Genomic DNA, 17,245 nt, shown 5'->3' on the forward strand with positions numbered 1-17,245 from the left:
GGAGAACACACAAACTTAGCAGGAATCAAACCCCCAACCCTGGCTGTGTGAGGCGAACATGCTAACCACTAAGCCACTTTGTGCCCCTTTTTAAAAGTTATATTTTCATATTCATTATCTTAAAGCTACATTAAGTTGGCAAATTGTAATAACAACTTATGAAATCCACTCAAGTCCCACACAAAGCTTTTTATTCTTTCATAATCAGAGAGGAAAAACAGAGATGGCATACAGTTACAGAAATCTTAAATATAGTTACAGGGTGAAAGACCAGATGGTTGATGGAAGTAATAATTTTGAGTTTTATCTGTAGCAATTTAATCATGCTGTTTTTAGAAAATTATGACAAGCCCTTTAACAAAACCATTTTCGTGTTAGTGCTACACTCCAGACACAGCACTTTGCAACAGCAGTACTTACACTACCCTTTGTTTAACGATTGGCAATAATTTTTTTTTATTATTATTATTATTTTTAAATTATAAAGGCAAATAAGCCCATAGAGGAAGTGATCAGAAAGAACAATATTGGTTAAGGCCTTTTGGCAGACACCAACTTAGGACTGTACAAATTTTTTGAAAAGGTCATTATTAAACAGTGCTTCAAATCAACATGTAGTGTGTAAATGTAGGGCAAAAGCTACATTAAGCTACATAATACTTTATATCTCAGAAATATTAAGAACAATTTAAAAACTTAATTTTTCATGTTAAAAGTCTTTGGTTTACTATCTATCACAGTCAAAATCTGGAAGATTAGCATTTAGCTATTGAGAAAGTATTGACAAATGCTTATATACAAAGAAAACATCAGTTTTAGCTCACAAGTGTATTATTCCAACAATCCATGTTTAAAAATACCCCTGAGCCCCATAATAACCTAAAACAAGGTTTTTGAGAGGCAGGAGATAGAATGTCCCTAAAATGACCACTAGGTGTCAATATTCCCAGAGAGATGAGCTATCTGCTGTTTCTCCATCACATTTCAGTGTGCCGCCCTGGTCTCCACGCAGGTACTTGCCATTTTTGCCCTTTATTCCAATGCGGCCATGCTCCAAGAACTCAATGCAGAAGTCTTCAGGTGTGTCTCCATCTGAACACACCAAGCCAGTGCTGGACACATACCAGAACTGCCCTCCTGCACCTGTAAGAGTCATATCTAGCACACATGAAAATTGCCTGAAAACTAGATTGACAATGACTGTAAGTCAGAACCCTGCATTTTCAATATAATATTATCCAAAAATTAATATTCAAATTTATTCTTGAATCTTTAATGGTTAGAAAATCTGCCAAATGATTGAGATAAATAATTATAGTACTTTGACTTCACTGTGTCAAATAAATCAAGCATTCACCTTTAATATGGTATGCCCCATCACTGAATTGTAATGTGAAGATATCATAAATTGAGCGGTTTGCATCTAGTGTGTTAGAGTTTTTGTGATGGCACACGTATCCATTCTCACCCCGGAGAATTAGGATGGGCCTATTGATCAGCTTCAGAATGAACTGTTCATCCTCACCTGCGAAAGGCATGAAGAGATTAATGAAGAAAAAAGAAATTCATTGTTTCAGTTTAAGTTCAAAGGAATAACATGTTAGGATTTGGGAACATGACTTAATAACAACATGAACATGTCTGAGTGCAATCTATTGGATCTGTTACAGATTTGTTTTGGTATATGCCAGCACCCACCTATTGAGTCACTAACTGCAGCAAGTTGTCCATTCTTTTTGGTGCATACATATTTCCCATTGCTAGCTTGTAGTGCCACACGTCGTCCAAGCCACACAATATCAAACATGGTGTTGGCACTTCTGCAAAGGCAGAGAAAGAAACAACCTTGGTCTATTTTACATTTAGGGGCAATTATTGGAAAAGGTATGTAAGGAATGAAATGCATGCTGTTACACAAAAATAATTAGTGATTGTGGTGGTGTGATACCACCATGAAGTTGATTATTTTACAATTACAGCATGTCCCCATATTTTATTCCAATTATATCACAACAATTTGCCAAAAGTAACATTTTCCTCATTATTGAAGAAAAACACATCATACTTTTTTTGTTTATAGCTACATTTACTGTTGTGAAATGCCCACAAAATAAATTAGTTCCTGTTATCACTTTTTCTCTCCTGAAGAATTTCGTGGGTCACAAAACTTAAAGTAACAGCATTACCTCTGACTGTTAAAAAGTGCTGATACTGGAGACTCCTTCAAAGATTACACACAATATTTAAATCTGTTTAGATGGAGTGTCTGCCAAACAAACCTGAGTTGCCTTACTTGCTTTTATGGACAATTAATCAAAATTATCTGACCAATCAGAATAGTGATTTCAGGGCTGAATATGATACATATAATAATAATAATATTGCAACTATAAGATCAAGGGTATCTCTTCTCATGCAATAAAACAATAATAATAATGATATTTCAAACAGTTGTAAATGAGTAATAACTGAGTCTGATCCCAGGACAAAGGCAATAAGTTTTTAATAATGATGGTCAGACTTACACTTCTTTGGCTGTGGACTGGATGCCTCCATGAGCTACAAGCATCCAGTAGTTGCCTTCATTTGTCCTGAATTTGCACTTTTTACTTTCTCTATCAATCTCCATTTGAAAAGTCTCCATGTCTGTTTCATCATCCTGATTTGCGGAGATGTTCACCCCTGTGACAAAAACATGACAAACAACTTTACCTACTGATTTAAGTTTTCTATTATTCACAAGTGCAATGCCTTAATCAATGTATCTACTATTTCATAGACAATATATACACAAACACTATTACACATTTTATGTTTGTCTGCAATATGATTTTTCATCGCTCTTGACCTATCCTCTAGTGTTTTAATTCTGAGCTTACAGAGCTTACAAACTGCAGTTTTGTCATCATTCCACACAAGAGGCATCTTCTTTACAAAATTGATGTGTTTTCCCACCCTCTTTTGATTGACAGGATATAATCGGCCCTGATCATTGGATGTTTTTAAACTATCGGCCAATAGCCGATAGCGGAAAAATAGCCTTTATCAGCCAATACCGATTATCGGCCGATACATCGGTGCATCTCTAGTTCATATCCTACACACTTTTTGTGTTAATACTATTTCAACACATGTTGTGTTAAATTATCCAATAAATGTGTTTAAAAAAATTTTATTCACAGAAGCGACCAACACAACATGAGTTAAATTATTGTCCAATCATGTGGCAGACTGTGCTGCCGATGTCATCATCCAACTCTGAACTCGCCTCAAAGTGAATGTTTGTTGCTTTGTGCTATTGATTGTGACAGCAGAGTCCTGAGGTGAGGAAACCAAATGACCACAGGTAATTTAGCCCCAACGCCCCCCCCTACATGGGTGCCAGAAAACACTTCCCCGGCAGTCGTGACCCTCTGGTCCCGAGGCTGGCATTGTCCAACACGTAGCTGCTTCCTCGAGGAACCAAGGAGCAGGCATGAAGCTGGGGCAGGCTCGCCGGGGTCGTTAGGCAAGACCCAGGCTTGGGAAGCTGTGTCGTCAGTTTCAGACAGGAGCTTGACTTGGTGGGCCATCCCATTGGCCTTAGGTGTGAGCAGAACTTGGTTGGCAGGGTTAGCAGACTCAGGTGTAAGCAGAGCTTGGTTGGCCATGTCGTCAGTCTCAGGCATGAGCATAACTTGATTCGCCGTGACGTCGGCCTCAGGTGTGAGTAGAGCTTGGTTGGCCGTGTCAGCAGCCTCAGGTGTAGTCAGAGCTTGGTTGGCTGCCTCGTCACCCTCAAACAGGAGCATGGTATAGAAGGCCGTGACATCGACCTCAGACACATACCTGGCTAGGGAGGCAGTGCTGTCAGCCTCCGACTGGAACATGTCTTGGTAGGTTGTCTCATCGCCCTCAGACAGGAATAGGGTTTGGGAGGCTGACTCATAGACCTCAAACAGGAATAAGGCATGGGAGGCATTGCTGTTGCCCTCCGACTGGAACATGTCTTGGGAGGTTGTCTCGTTGCCCTTAGACAGGAATATGGTTTAGAATGTTGTCTCATTGCCCTCAGACAGGAACAGGGTGTGGGATGTTGTCTCATCACCCTCAGACAGGAACAGGGTTTGAGATGCCATCTCGCCAACCTCAGACAAGAACATGGCTTGGGAGGCCATCTTGTTGGCCCCTGACTGGAACTTGGCAGGGGAGGTTGCCTCATTGGCTGCCAACTGGAACATGGTTTGTGGGGTCACCTCGTTCACCTCTAGCAGGGACGTGAACTTGGCATGGGAGGCTGCCATGTTGACCTCCAGCTGAAGTTTTGCATGAGAGACCACCTCCTGGGTCTCATGCTAAAGCTTTTGGGAGGAGGTTGCCACGTTGACCTTCAACTGGAACTCAACAGGTGAGACCTCATTGTGGGTCTCTAGCTGAAGCTCTGGAGATGAGGTCACCATGTTGACCTCTGGCTGTAGCTCTGGAGATGAGGTTAACCCGTTGACCTCAGGCAAATGCTATGCAGGTGAGGCCACCTCCTGGGTCTCAGGCTGGAGCTCTAGAGATGATGTCATCATGTTCACCTCCGGCTGGACTGCAGGGGAGACCACCTTGTGGGTCTCAGGCTGGAGCTCTGGGCATGAGGTTGTCATGTCGACCTCTGGATGTAGCTCTGCAGGGAAATCCACCTCATGGGTACACCAGCTGCCTTTGAAACATTCCTGAGAGAAGAAATATGATCCATGTATCCCGAGTTTGATAAATGTGGGACACTGTAGTTTGGCTTCTTTACTGCAGCCTTTGGTCTCGCATGCCTATGTCACCCCTGTTGACCTGGGGCTGAGCTGTGGAGACCGCCTGGTCAGCCTGGGACTGGAGCTGAGCTGTGGAGGCCGTCCTGTCAGCCAGCTCCCTCTTGTAATACGTTGAGAACATCTGAGTGGGTTTGTCTGTCAGGCTGACCCTCCTTAACATTTTTTACAGATCGGGTTTGAACGCTGGATGCCCAAACACCTTAACTAAAAGTTCTGCAAACTGGGCTATGTTGCTAATGCCACTGGATCTTGTAGTAATCAGGAGCTTCGTCCACTCGTGGGCTGGGTCAGTGAGCCAGGACAGCATGAATCCCATCCACTGCTTTTCTGTTGGCTTGGGGTCCACCAGGCTTGCAAAATAAAACAGGCATTGCTGGAGATAACATTCTGGATATACCTGAAAGCCACTGAAGAGAGCCAGAACATCCAGGTGGTCCCACTGGGGAAAACGCACAGAATCAAACACTGGAATAAAGATGCCTGCATGACGCTCTCTTCGCACTCCTGCTGCATCCATGGTGTTGGCGAAGTAATCTGTCTAGTAATTGTGGTTTAGGACAGATGCAAGTGCAGTTAACAGCTTTTATTGTAGAGAATATTATCCAAAGGACATGGCAAATCAACAACAAAGACAGGCAAAGGTTAGGTGATCACACAAACAGACTAGAGCAGGTTAGACAGATAATCAGAATCTAGGGAAAAATGAATCAGAACCAGAATCACAACACAATAGAATGGCTTAGTAACGACAGAGACTAGATCAACTGAGCATTTACTTTGCAAAGGTCCAGTGAATGATCAGGCTCTTTTATAGTGTGGTGTGATTGTGAGTCATAGTCGTCGTCGACCATGTTTGTAGTTTGCGGTGCATTCTAGGAAATGGAGTCGCTAATTTGCCGTGACATGACACACAGCATGTGTTACAGTAGGGGAAATAAGTATTGGACGCATCAACAATTTTGCTGATTACTCCTTGTGTTTCTGGAACTCTTTCTGAGTGGTCCTTGGCTCTTGGGCTACTCTTCTGACTATTCTTCTAACTCCCTGGTCAGAAATCTTGCAAGGAGCTTCTGTGCATGGCCGATCGATGACGGAGTGAAGTTGCTTCCACTTGCATATAATGGCCCCAATGGTGCTCACTGGAAGATTCAGAAGTTTTGAAATATGTCGGTATCTGATTCCATCAATATGTTTCGCAACAATAAGGTTGCCAAGGTGTTGGGAGAGCTTTGGTTTTACCCATCATGAGATGTTTCTTGTGTGACACCTTGGTAACAAAAAGCCTTTTTATAGACCATCAATTTACTAACCCAGCCGATATTAATTTGCACAGATAGGACGTATAATTACTTAAGGATTTCAACTGGTTCCTTGCCTTATCTTGCCTTGTAAAGCTGCTTTTTCTTAGCGTGTTCAATACTTTTTTCCCGTGTTGTTCCACTTTATTACACATAACTTTATTTATGGACTTTAATGTTATAAATTCTTTTGTATCTGTATTTCATGAGTTAATACTGATGTTTGGTGACTTTTATGTGAATAGCCTCATTGGAAATATATTTACTGAAAAAAATGTTGACGCATTTATTACTTCAATATTTACTTCAATATTTCCCCCACTGTAAATGAACTAACACACGATTGTGTTGAAAGCAACACAAAATGTGTTGTTTTTAACTAGACACAGAGGTGTGTTAAAATGTGTGTTAAAAATGAAGCCCTGGTGTGTTAAATATTTCCACACAAAGATGTGTTAACAATATCACACAACACGTGTTAAATGTACTAACACACTGTGTTAAAAGCAACACAAAATGTGTTGTCCTTAACTAGACATGCAGGTATGTTAAAAATTAGCACATGATGTATTCTTTTTAACACATCTGTTTTAAGAGTGTAGAAATGTATAAAAACAGTTTGAATAATCTAAATATATTAAAATAATCTCATCGACAAAAATGATCCACATTCAAGTTTTCACATCTAATATATTACTTTTATGTGGTCACAAGTAGTTTTCCTTTAAATGAAGCTGGTTCATGCAGGATTTGCAAAGAACAAGTTCATTTATTAAAAGTAGTGTCCACAAATATATACCCATATACATACTCAAACTCATACACAAAAAATATGTAAGTGTATTTATTCCACACGCCCATTAGGAGCTTCATATTATTTTGCTTATTTGTTTTTGTTACTTGCTTTTTTCCCCAAGATCTACACATTAAAATGGACTTGAGACCTTGTTGTACAATGGTTTTCTGCTTTTATTCTATTGAGAAACAAAAGACTTTGGTCAAAATGCCCTAGATAGATTGTAATTGCTTGTGCACAAAGTAGATGCATCCTAAAATACCCCTTGATTATTTCCTTAATCCTTTAAAAGCCCAGATCTTGAACCTTACCCCTCTACTCTTCAACCCTCCCCCTCTCCTCTCATTCTGTGCTCCCATAATGCCGTCTGTAGAGAAATGCAAAGCTGCACTGTGGGGCCCAATAAGCAGCTTTGAGTGGCATATGTACAATCCTTCAGCTCTGATGCTCAGGTTCCCAAGCAGCATAGAAAAGAAAAGAAAGAGACTGGAGCATTGCCTGTGTTTTGATGGGACACAGCAGGCTTTCTGAGGCATGCTGGGACTGAAACCACGGCTATCAGCACAACCTACCGGCATCCATCTCTCAACCATGGAATGCCTTTTCACAATTCCCAATTTTACATTTATGTTTCATGCATGTGTGTATGCTGCTTTCTGTACCATTGTTGCCTCGCAATGTATCATCAATTATTATTATATCATGCAGGCTGTTACAATTAGTAATTTACGTTATCATTTCTGCCAGCACAGAGAACATGGATTGCTTGTTTATCATATTTATCATGGACTGCTTGTTTCAATCACAACCCAGCTTAGAATGATATCTGAGTGAAAAGTTTTTTGATCTTTTCGATCATTTCACTGCAGACCCTTCATCTCAGTGTCCCGTTACACTTCATTTTCCAATTTCATGTCTGATTCTGCTTTACTTTTGCACATCAGATAGAAAGTGAGAGCCCAGCTGTGACTGGACTCTCCCCTTATCTACTCGTTTGATCAGTTCTCCTTCACAATGAGATGACCACAAAGCTCAATCCTGCACGCTTCAGAATGACCTCAGGCCCATCACAGAATACTCCCTCTCAATTTACTAACCCTTTTCTGGGGAATGTAACAGTACCCAAAGATACTGAGACAGAGAGAGAGCTTCTGCAAACTGGGACAGGTAGAACAGTATATGTGGATCTTGTTAAACATCAACTTGATTAAATTATGTGATAATTTATAATAGTGACCATACAGCGTAGAGGTTGTTCATTTATATATCAAGACCAGAGCCTGAATAAACAACTGTATGGGATCCATCCACTGGACAGGCATCCTTGTGCTAGTCCACTTAGGAATCCTCAGTCCATTGCTAGAGTGGTTACTGGTATCAAAAACATTTACACAGAGATGAATTATGAATCGAAAATCTCTTGTGGTTGACCAATTGCCAAGTACCCTTCTTCATTTTGTCAGTTCTCCTTTGCTTATAGCATAGATAGTAGAGAACTATATAGACCATAAACATACAACCATCATGTCTCATCATGTATGCTTGACCTGTCCATCTGTTTTTCACTTTTATAATGTCTGAATGTGGTACAGGACATTGAAAACAGATTTACTCACTAGAGTGTGCGCGCCATATTTTTCTATTTTAGTGAATAAGCTCCCTGTCACTTCACCCACAAATCCACTTCCTCCTAATCTTGGTTACAATCCAACACATACTAGTAAGTCTCCAATCCCAGCAATTTTTTTTTGAATGATCAGAGAAATGGTTTTGAATAACAGCCACCCAATGTCACTTCACATTATTGATTACAAGATCATCTGAGTTTGTATTGCATCCTAGAGTGAGGCACCCAGGGCTTAATGAACCCCAGACCTGCAGTGCTGATTGGAGGACTTGTCGGAAGTCATCTTGGCCTTCCTTCATCATGCACAGACTCTCTGGGAGAAATGAAATGCTGCATCCATTAGCAGAATTACTTTGCTTAATTGCTTTTTGTATGGGATGAATATGCAGTAGATGGATAGAGATGCTTCTTTTCCATTAGCTACAACTACTCCATCTGCTGTGCACCATTCTCTCTCTCTCTCTCTCTCTCTCTCTCTCTCTCTCTCTCTCTCTCTCTCTCTCTCTCTTGCTCTCTCTCGCTCTCTCTCTATATATATATTTCCTTCACACTACCAAAACATTCTAAACTTTGGCAATGCATATCTGCCTCATTTTTCACAACATAGAATTTGTATTCATTGTCAATATTTCAAAAGAAGAAATTACAGTTTGTGAAGTTGTTTTCAGATTTGATTGTTCAAGGAAATGAAAGTGATACTTAACAGCCCTTAATTATGTATCCACCAGAATTTTGTTGCATTAATCAGGTGTATATTTCTAATCATGAACAAATTGTGTAAACAATTAGGATAGTTTATGACACTCTCAACAAAGCTAATTCTGCAAAAGTAGAATGAGCAAAGCACTGTAACCTGTTTAGATGCTAAAATCTAAAATTGTTGAAAATTTGATCCTAGTAGAGGAAGCTATGGCCAAACAAATGATCAAAAAAAGTGACTTGTAATTTGTAAACTATAAGTAAACAAGAGACACAATGACAAGTATCCATTATGATTCAGCTTCCCCCTCCAACACTCATGGTATGTTTGCTCATCCTAGCCTCTATAGTACACAATCACACTCTCCATTGCCTTTCCTTCCCTGTTGGTTTTTTGCCTGTCTGCCTAGACAACCAGCTCTCCCTGAGGATTCTCTGATTTGCCTCCCTTTTGTGGCCTTTCTTATAGCATGGTCCCCAGATAAAGAAAAGCAGTGAAAGGCTTGTGTTTCTGAAAACTGAGTCCACCATCATTGAAATGACCCTGTCCACTCAATTATTTATTGCACCTTGCCGCTGTCGGGTGTCTGTATGTGAGTGTCCACGTCTTTGTGTGTGTCCGCATGTGCAGTTTTTATCTATTACTGTGTGTCCATGATTATCATCCTACTGCCAACGAAAAAGGGAAAGTGACACCATTGCTCTGTGAAAATGTATAAGCAAATATGCGGTTCTTCCTATATGTCTGTTAAAAGAGTGAATTGGAAAGAATGGAATCGTATTCTGTGCCCTACAATGCATATTCAGAACCAATGAATTGCTACAGTAATTTATTTACTGCAGGTGGCTCAAAGTGCTTACCAGGAACACTATGCTGGAGATAGTGAAAACCATTGCAGCATGCAAAGTATACGTTACACTATTGCTGCAACAAGCAAGTCAACGTAGCTGCCTGGTCAAAGAGGAAAACAAAAAATGTGCAGCGTGCTTGCTATCAGTTTACTTAGCCAGCGAATATAAAACAGCAGCATCTGGCCAAACAATAAAGCAATGCCCAACTGAAGAGACAGTTGCAGTAAATTATATCGGTAAGGTCAAGCTCATGCACAGGGCCTTTTTCCCCCACCAGCTTTATAATATCATTACAATTCATGAAACTGCAACATTTGCCTTGCAATGTGGTGATTTATTTATTTCTAAGAATGCTTGCTAAGAAGATTTAGTATTATTCTTTCTTGATTCATTTCTTTACTCTAAAACCATGCGTTCTGAAATAGTGAAAGTGAGGAAACATCATTTGTTAAGCTGACTGAGTATCATAAAATGATTTGAGTAACATAGAGAAAGTGCAGTCTATCAATTATGCACTTTCAGAGATCATGTTAGTAATACATTTTCACTTTTAAAGAAAAGAAATCTATATTCACTTTGTGTGTAGAAGACATACCAAGAACAGCTTCAGGATGGTATGCTAATTCTTTAACTTGAATCAGTAATGGTAACTTGTGTACTCTTGTGCTTGCCATTTGTTCACTATACCAATAAAACCCATGCTACTTCAACACTATACCTGAGGCACTGTGTGCTACAATCAAAACAAAGTGGATAAAAACACCTGACAAAAACATCTAAAAAAAATTGCTGATGGAAACAACTGGCAAAATAGTCAAACTATTTTATAACACCGACTTTAGAATTTCCTACTATAATTGCTGGGTCTAATTAACTAACTTACAGACCATGTACATTATTTAAGTAGAAGTAGGTGACTAAACTAAATGATTCTTTGTGTGAGAGAATTGGGTGGTGAAGCCTGACAGTTATCTACCTCACATGTTCAAGTTTGTGATTGTAGAAAAATAGAAAAAATCAATAATGAGGCTTGAGTACAAATACCTAAATTACATATCATTAAGATGTGCAGATTCAAAAGTATTCTGTTTTTTTTTCTTCAAATTTTTATTAATGAAGTTGTAGATGAGGGCTTGACTCAACCCAACCCTAAACTTAACCTTAACTTTAACTTTTCCCAACAGATTCAGTCATTCAGTCATGAATTTGCAAGACCATGTGAAATATTTTAGGCTCAAATCTTACACAGGCAGCTTGGCTACATTTATTTAATATAATGCATTTAATAGAATGCATTTCCCTATGTAGCTACCAATAGTTAAATGATTGTAATTCCAATTGTGCTGCCAATTATAATGTCCAAAGGTAGACATTTGTCTTCACAAAAATAATCATTTTATTTTTAATTGTTTTTGTCTTAGCTCTCAATTTTCTTTACTTGTTGAGTCCAGGCATCAGGTTTGCTGGATGTTACAGTCTTTGGTATTACTATTTGTTTCATGGCATAACAGTAAGACTAAAGAAATAAAAATATAAAGCAAAAACATATAAGCAAACACTGATTTACCCATAAATGACTTAGAGAGAGAAAGTGAAATACCTTTCTAGAATTCCTATTTTTAAAAGACAATTACCCCAAGATTGCTTAATGCATGTTTCTAACCTGTAATGGTTGTAATTAATGCACAACCTTCTGTAAAGCACACAGAAGTACTCTAGTCTCAGTTACACAATAGGTTGATCAGCTGATGGTGACTGAAGCTGTAGTAATGAACTCTGTTATATAAAACTATTACAGGAGAACAGAGAAAGAGAAGGATAGAGAGACATATCTGCCATGATGTCAGAAAAGATCATAAGACAAGTTCGGATAGATCATTGAAAAGGCAGTAAATTAATAAAAGTTAGTTTTCTGTTGAGTTTCACTTCAACTTAAACTTCTAGTCTGACATTATTTATCCTGTGGCTGCTTTGTTTAACAGAATGTAGTATATTAGTATATTTACTAATGGGTTTAGCATAAGGCTACTATTTGAACATGTTCAGTGCTCCAAATATTCTTATCTATAGATGTATTTCGTCTAAATGAGAAGTTTTTTTTTTTTTTTTTTTTTTTTTTTAAATATAGTAAATATTTGTTAAAATGTAGTAATTATGAATCTTGCCACTATGAAACACTGAAAACACCCACCAGACAACAAACCCAAAGGTAGAAATGCCAGCACTGTCAGCATGGTCTGTTAATACTGTCTATAACAGTTCCTCTTCTTTAGCCAGTGATGTGTGAGGGATTGTTTTTTTTCTTCTGCTCACTCATTTATTATTTATATTTGTACCTGCTTGCAATTTTTTTCTAAATAATTTAGTTGTTTCACAAACTATTTCCCAAAAAATAAAGAACTACCTTAATTTAAACCACCATATCCACAAGCTTTATAACTGACTATTAACTCACAACCACAAGTTTCATATTTAACTGCTTGCCCACATTAAAGTAATAAACTCTTGATTCCCATCCCGATGCACCCTTCTAGTCTCACCCAGATGTCCTGTGTGGGCAAACTTTAAAACTATCAAATAAAATAAAACAAACAAACAAATAGTGCACCTCCTATTCATTTCTGTATTTGAAGCTTTTTAGAACAAATAATTTTTCCATTCCAAATAATGTATTAGTATTTGATTACTTATTACTAATCCCTAATACATACAACTAGAATGCAGCCAGCACAACTTACCTTGTCGAATGGAGACAAATCTGTTATTGGCAGCTTGAAAGACCACCTGTGGATGACTCTCCTCTAGGTCAAACAACTCATCCTTGCCTGGTTTGGAGCAGCGTCCTGAGCGTAGGGTACCTGTTGGTCCCATTGGGCTCAAGTACTTTCCTTCACAGTCCTTAAAGGCTAACTTGCCTGATTTCAGCTCCAATGTGTATACAGTTCCACGGCCATTTTCAACCAAGAGTTTCCCATCATTGCTTAAGAAGCGGCTATCACTTGTCTTTAGGCAGTACTTGCCATCCACATAAACCAGAGTTAGAAGAGCATCAACACCCCATGGAATGTTGCTGTCCACAGATATTTCACTGTCAGGTGCAGACAGATGAGCATAACGCTTGCGGGCCACGCTTAGCAAGTTGGCTTGTGGGTGAAGGGCCAGGTGCATAGTCCAGAGCTCTGCCTCACCAATGGACTGAGCAAAGCAGGATAGGTGGTCTTTCGACCCTCCAAAGAAGCGCAGGTGTGGCTCAGACTGCAAGGCCCAGCGGCCATCTGACCGTGCCACAATTATGAACCTGCAGACATTCTCCCGTGTCTCAGCTTCACAGCTCACCTTGCCATCTTTGTCAGAAGCCAAGTAGCGGCCCAGGTGGCTCTGCAAGTACACCACTTGGCCGTCAATCTCATCTTGCTCAAGTGTCCAGATTTGCTTCTTCTTGAGACTTGGAGCTGAAGCATTCACTTTGAATCCAAAAGCCTCTGCTGTCAGGTAGCGATTTTCATAATTAATCAGCCCAAACTGAAGCTTGAGGGCTTTATTGCCGTTTATAGGCATTGTGGCGTAGAACTCAGGTGAAAGCAACAGAGTAATACAAGTCCAGAGATGAAACCAATTATCAAAATAAATACCTCTCCTCCCTGTCTTGACTAGTTTGTCACTAAAAAGCTAATTCTCAAGCATGAAGTTTACAAAATCCTCCTAAACAATCTATTGTTTGTTTGTAACTTACTTTGTTCTTATATATATATATGTTAGTTATTTGAGTTTTCTTTTGGTGATAAAGTCTGTTGTGTCTCTTCCTTAAAAAAAAAAAAGCCTCCTCATGTAGTCTTTCTCTCAAGAGAGCTTACCAAGGCTCTGTTTTTCTGTTTCCTAATCAGCTCAGATTAAAATCAGCAGTACTCAATACCTCAATCCAGTGAGCTGCTGACGTCACCTTGATCCCACCAGTTCCTTTTTTTCTTGACTCACTCACTCCCTTCCTCTCCTACTCTCCATCATTATTACTGTTTCTCAATGCATTCACAAACCTTATCCTGTTTGTCCTACCAGCAATTACTTGTGGGTTTACTGAATCCTAAAGAGACATGGTCTGGGGCCATGCAGAACTAGTCATGACTTCTTTCCTGTCTGCTTGATTTATTCCTGTCCTTTGCCTCTTTGCAGACCTTCTTCTTTATTCACATCTTAGTTTTCAATCCAGTTTTAAGTTGGCCTTTAAATAGAAGCATCTTTGAATCTCAACAGGCTGACCTTTTGTAAATCCTCATGAAGATGACCGGCAAATTTGTTGTTACTTAGCACAAATGATGTAACCACTCTTGTAATATGTACGTATTACCTGCCACCCCTTGGCATTTCTTCTTCTTCTCTCTGTTAATATTTCTTTTTGTCCATTCTTTCCTTCTTGCTATTCTTATCCCAGAGACACTTTTGAGGCTCTGTTATCCATCCTATCCGTGGTTCCTCTGTTTTTATTATGTTCCCCAGTCTCCAACTCTTTGCTGATGGTGATTGGACAGAAAGCTGGGTAACCAGAGCCCTCCCTGGTGGCTTCAGTATGTGATCAGTTTTCCAGCACACACTTGATATAGAGTTACATGCCTTCTCTGATTTCAAGCTCCGTGGCTCTTGGTTAGAGGGGCTTTTTGTATATGTGTGTGTGCACTTTTTGCATTATAAAGAAGAAGAATTAAAAGATAACTAAAATGCAGAAAGTGAAATGTGTTTTTCATTTTAAATAAATACTATGTCTCTAGTTATTTCTCTTTCAAAATTAACAAATTTCTAAGATATTTCTTGCATGGTCTGGAGCAACAATACTGAACTTATTGTCCAGCAGTTTGAAATCCCAAACATATTAGTTCAGGGGAAAAAAACTATGTTATATCTTAGTGGCCCTTTAATCGTCCTTTCGATTATCCTAGTACATTATTAGCTCGTTCTAATCCACTAACAGCTCTCCACACCATCCTCTCTTCTCTAGTTTGTCTTGATTACAGGACGTTCTATCTGACAGAAACTCACTTCAGGTGCAGGAATAAGACTAAGCCACATACATACAGGCAAATACCAGGATTCAAATCATAGAAACCGAGTTTAATATCAGTAACCTATGGGAAAGCCTCTCATTTTGTTTACACGTTCCCCGCAAAAACCTATTTAATGGTGAAGTTCCTTGTGGTGTCCATGGCTTGTTCATGTGAAACACTTGTTCAACACTTTTCTCTTTTGAATGGATGGAGATTTGTTAATAATGTTGGTTAAAACAGGAAAAGCTTGACAGACCTTGTTTGACAAATAGGCTACTGTGACCTGTAAGCCAGATTACACAGTCTGAACACACCACCAGGCACAATGCCTAAACATTTTGTTAGAGCTCTTATTGGCTCGAATGCATAACATTATGAAAGAGTTTACTTTTCCGAACTTTATTTATACCATGCATGTGTGACTTCCATGTGGAATTTAAAACATATACGTATTCAAGCTACATTATAAAATATGATGTTATCTTTATTAAAAGTAGCATTTCAGGTAATTTTGTTGACTGTTACTGCCAAATATTTGACACATAGGTCTATGGTATTATAATGCCAAAAATCCTGTATGAATAGTACTGTAGAGTACAAAATCAGCTCAAGCATGTACTAGATAAAACCACTAGAGGACAGTAAAGTTATAGGAGTAGAGAGGATAGACGCAATCTCCATTTGGCTACATTTAGTCATTTGGTCACTGACTTAAATCTTTAGCTGTATTAGCTGTAAAAGATATTTCACCCAGCCGATAAAATGAAACAAGTTAGTATAAGTGTTTATATATACTGTGTTACATATATAAGTCTTATCTAATTCTGATTCATAAAGGTGAGTTATGTTTCTGTCATACAGTGCTTTTTTCATGAATATTATACACATAGATAAGCTTACAGACCCAGTAAAGTTTAGACAAATATTAAGAGAGTGTAGTATTATCCAGAACAGTTAGACCCTTAATCTAACTGGTTATTATTCAGTTATTCCTTATAAAGCATATTATTCAGTTACTACTATGAATTATTTACTAATTACTGTAAAATTACTGTTGGAAAAATATGTAATTATGAGAGTGAAGAATGAGTCTGGATCTGTTGGCAGGTTTTTGGAGTTTAAGGGATTATATTACTCATCTACATTATAGTATAAGTGAAGTCCTTTGACTGTGATAAAGCCACAATAAAAGGAACCACATACTAGAGCAAACTGACTAATACACTCATAGGATACAAAGTATTTAGTTACTGCCATGAGTACAAACACAACTTGAGGTGTTGTTCTACTATAAGGAACATCAGCCCTTGGAGTTGTGAACCTCTCTGCCCCTCCCCCACCCCCCACCCCCCCAACACAACAGACTACTACAACTAAATTATTACCAACAATGTTCTATTTGTTGATGTTCTGCACCAAGTGCATTTCCATGGCCCATTACCTAGACCTGATCCAGCATGGTGTAGAGTGGTCATATGTTGTGATGTGTATGTATGTGCGGTGTGGCTGCAACAGCAGTGGCTCTTGATAGGCAAGCAGATGTTTTTGGGAGGCCAGTCCTGCCAGGTTCACTCTGAAATGGTGCTTTAGAGCCCATTACCCTGCTCCTCTGATGACACTCAAATAGCTATCATTACCACGCAGCCCAGGGAGGGAGTGTGACTGTTACAGAGTGAGAGAGAGAGAGAGAGAGAAAGAGAGAGAGAGAGAGAGAGAGAGATAGAGGGTGAGAGAGAGGTGGAGGAGTGAATGGAATAAAGCTAGGAAAAAAAAGGAGTTTAAAATGAACATTTCAGAGAGTTAACAGCCTCCAGCTTTTTCTACCCTATTAACTGCTATACTGCTCTTCCTCTGCACTGTTGGGAGTGACGCACTATCCTCAACACTACCAACTCATGTACACCTCTCTCACGCTATGTATCTATGTCAATCTCTCTATCATTCCATCTCTTCATCATCTGTTTCACTTTCCTGTCTCCTGCATCCTCCTATACCCATGATCTTTTTTCTCCACCTTCTGACAACCTCTCTTTCTTTCTTCCCCTCCTCCCACTTGCCCCATCCTCAATTTTTCTCACCCTCCTCCCCTCAACCCCCTCTCCAATGATCCCTGCCTTTAGAAACCAAAGATTCATTTCCATCAC

General features: G+C 39.1%; 1 protein-coding gene across 1 annotated transcript; it reads right to left on the reverse strand.

The window, feature by feature from the left end:
* Window positions 1–175: 175 nt before the first annotated feature.
* fscn2b (fascin actin-bundling protein 2b, retinal) lies at window positions 176–14,622 on the reverse strand. Its single transcript, XM_017482622.3, has 5 exons — window positions 12,804–14,622; window positions 2,526–2,682; window positions 1,699–1,820; window positions 1,358–1,525; window positions 176–1,143 (listed from the first exon to the last, which is right to left on the reverse strand). The coding sequence occupies exons 1-5, from the start codon at window positions 13,621–13,623 to the stop codon at window positions 938–940; spliced, it is 1,473 nt and encodes a 490-aa protein (XP_017338111.1). The 5' UTR covers window positions 13,624–14,622; the 3' UTR covers window positions 176–937.
* Window positions 14,623–17,245: the final 2,623 nt, after the last annotated feature.

Source organism: Ictalurus punctatus, chromosome 13 (assembly GCF_001660625.3).
Source record: "Ictalurus punctatus breed USDA103 chromosome 13, Coco_2.0, whole genome shotgun sequence".
NCBI classification, from domain to species: Eukaryota; Metazoa; Chordata; class Actinopteri; order Siluriformes; family Ictaluridae; genus Ictalurus; species Ictalurus punctatus.

What these genes read in the sequence shown, in the direction of transcription:
- fscn2b (XM_017482622.3), bottom strand. Translation starts at nt 13,623, where the DNA reads ATGCCTATAAACGGCAATAAAGCCCTCAAGCTTCAGTTTGGGCTGATT. An exon ending in CAGTCCACAGCCAAAGAAGT is followed by an intron (nt 1,821 to 2,525) that starts GTAAGTCTGACC and finishes CTGCCTTTGCAG; the next exon opens with AAGTGCCAACACCATGTTTG. An exon ending in TGCAGTTAGTGACTCAATAG is followed by an intron (nt 1,526 to 1,698) that starts GTGGGTGCTGGC and finishes TGCCTTTCGCAG; the next exon opens with GTGAGGATGAACAGTTCATT.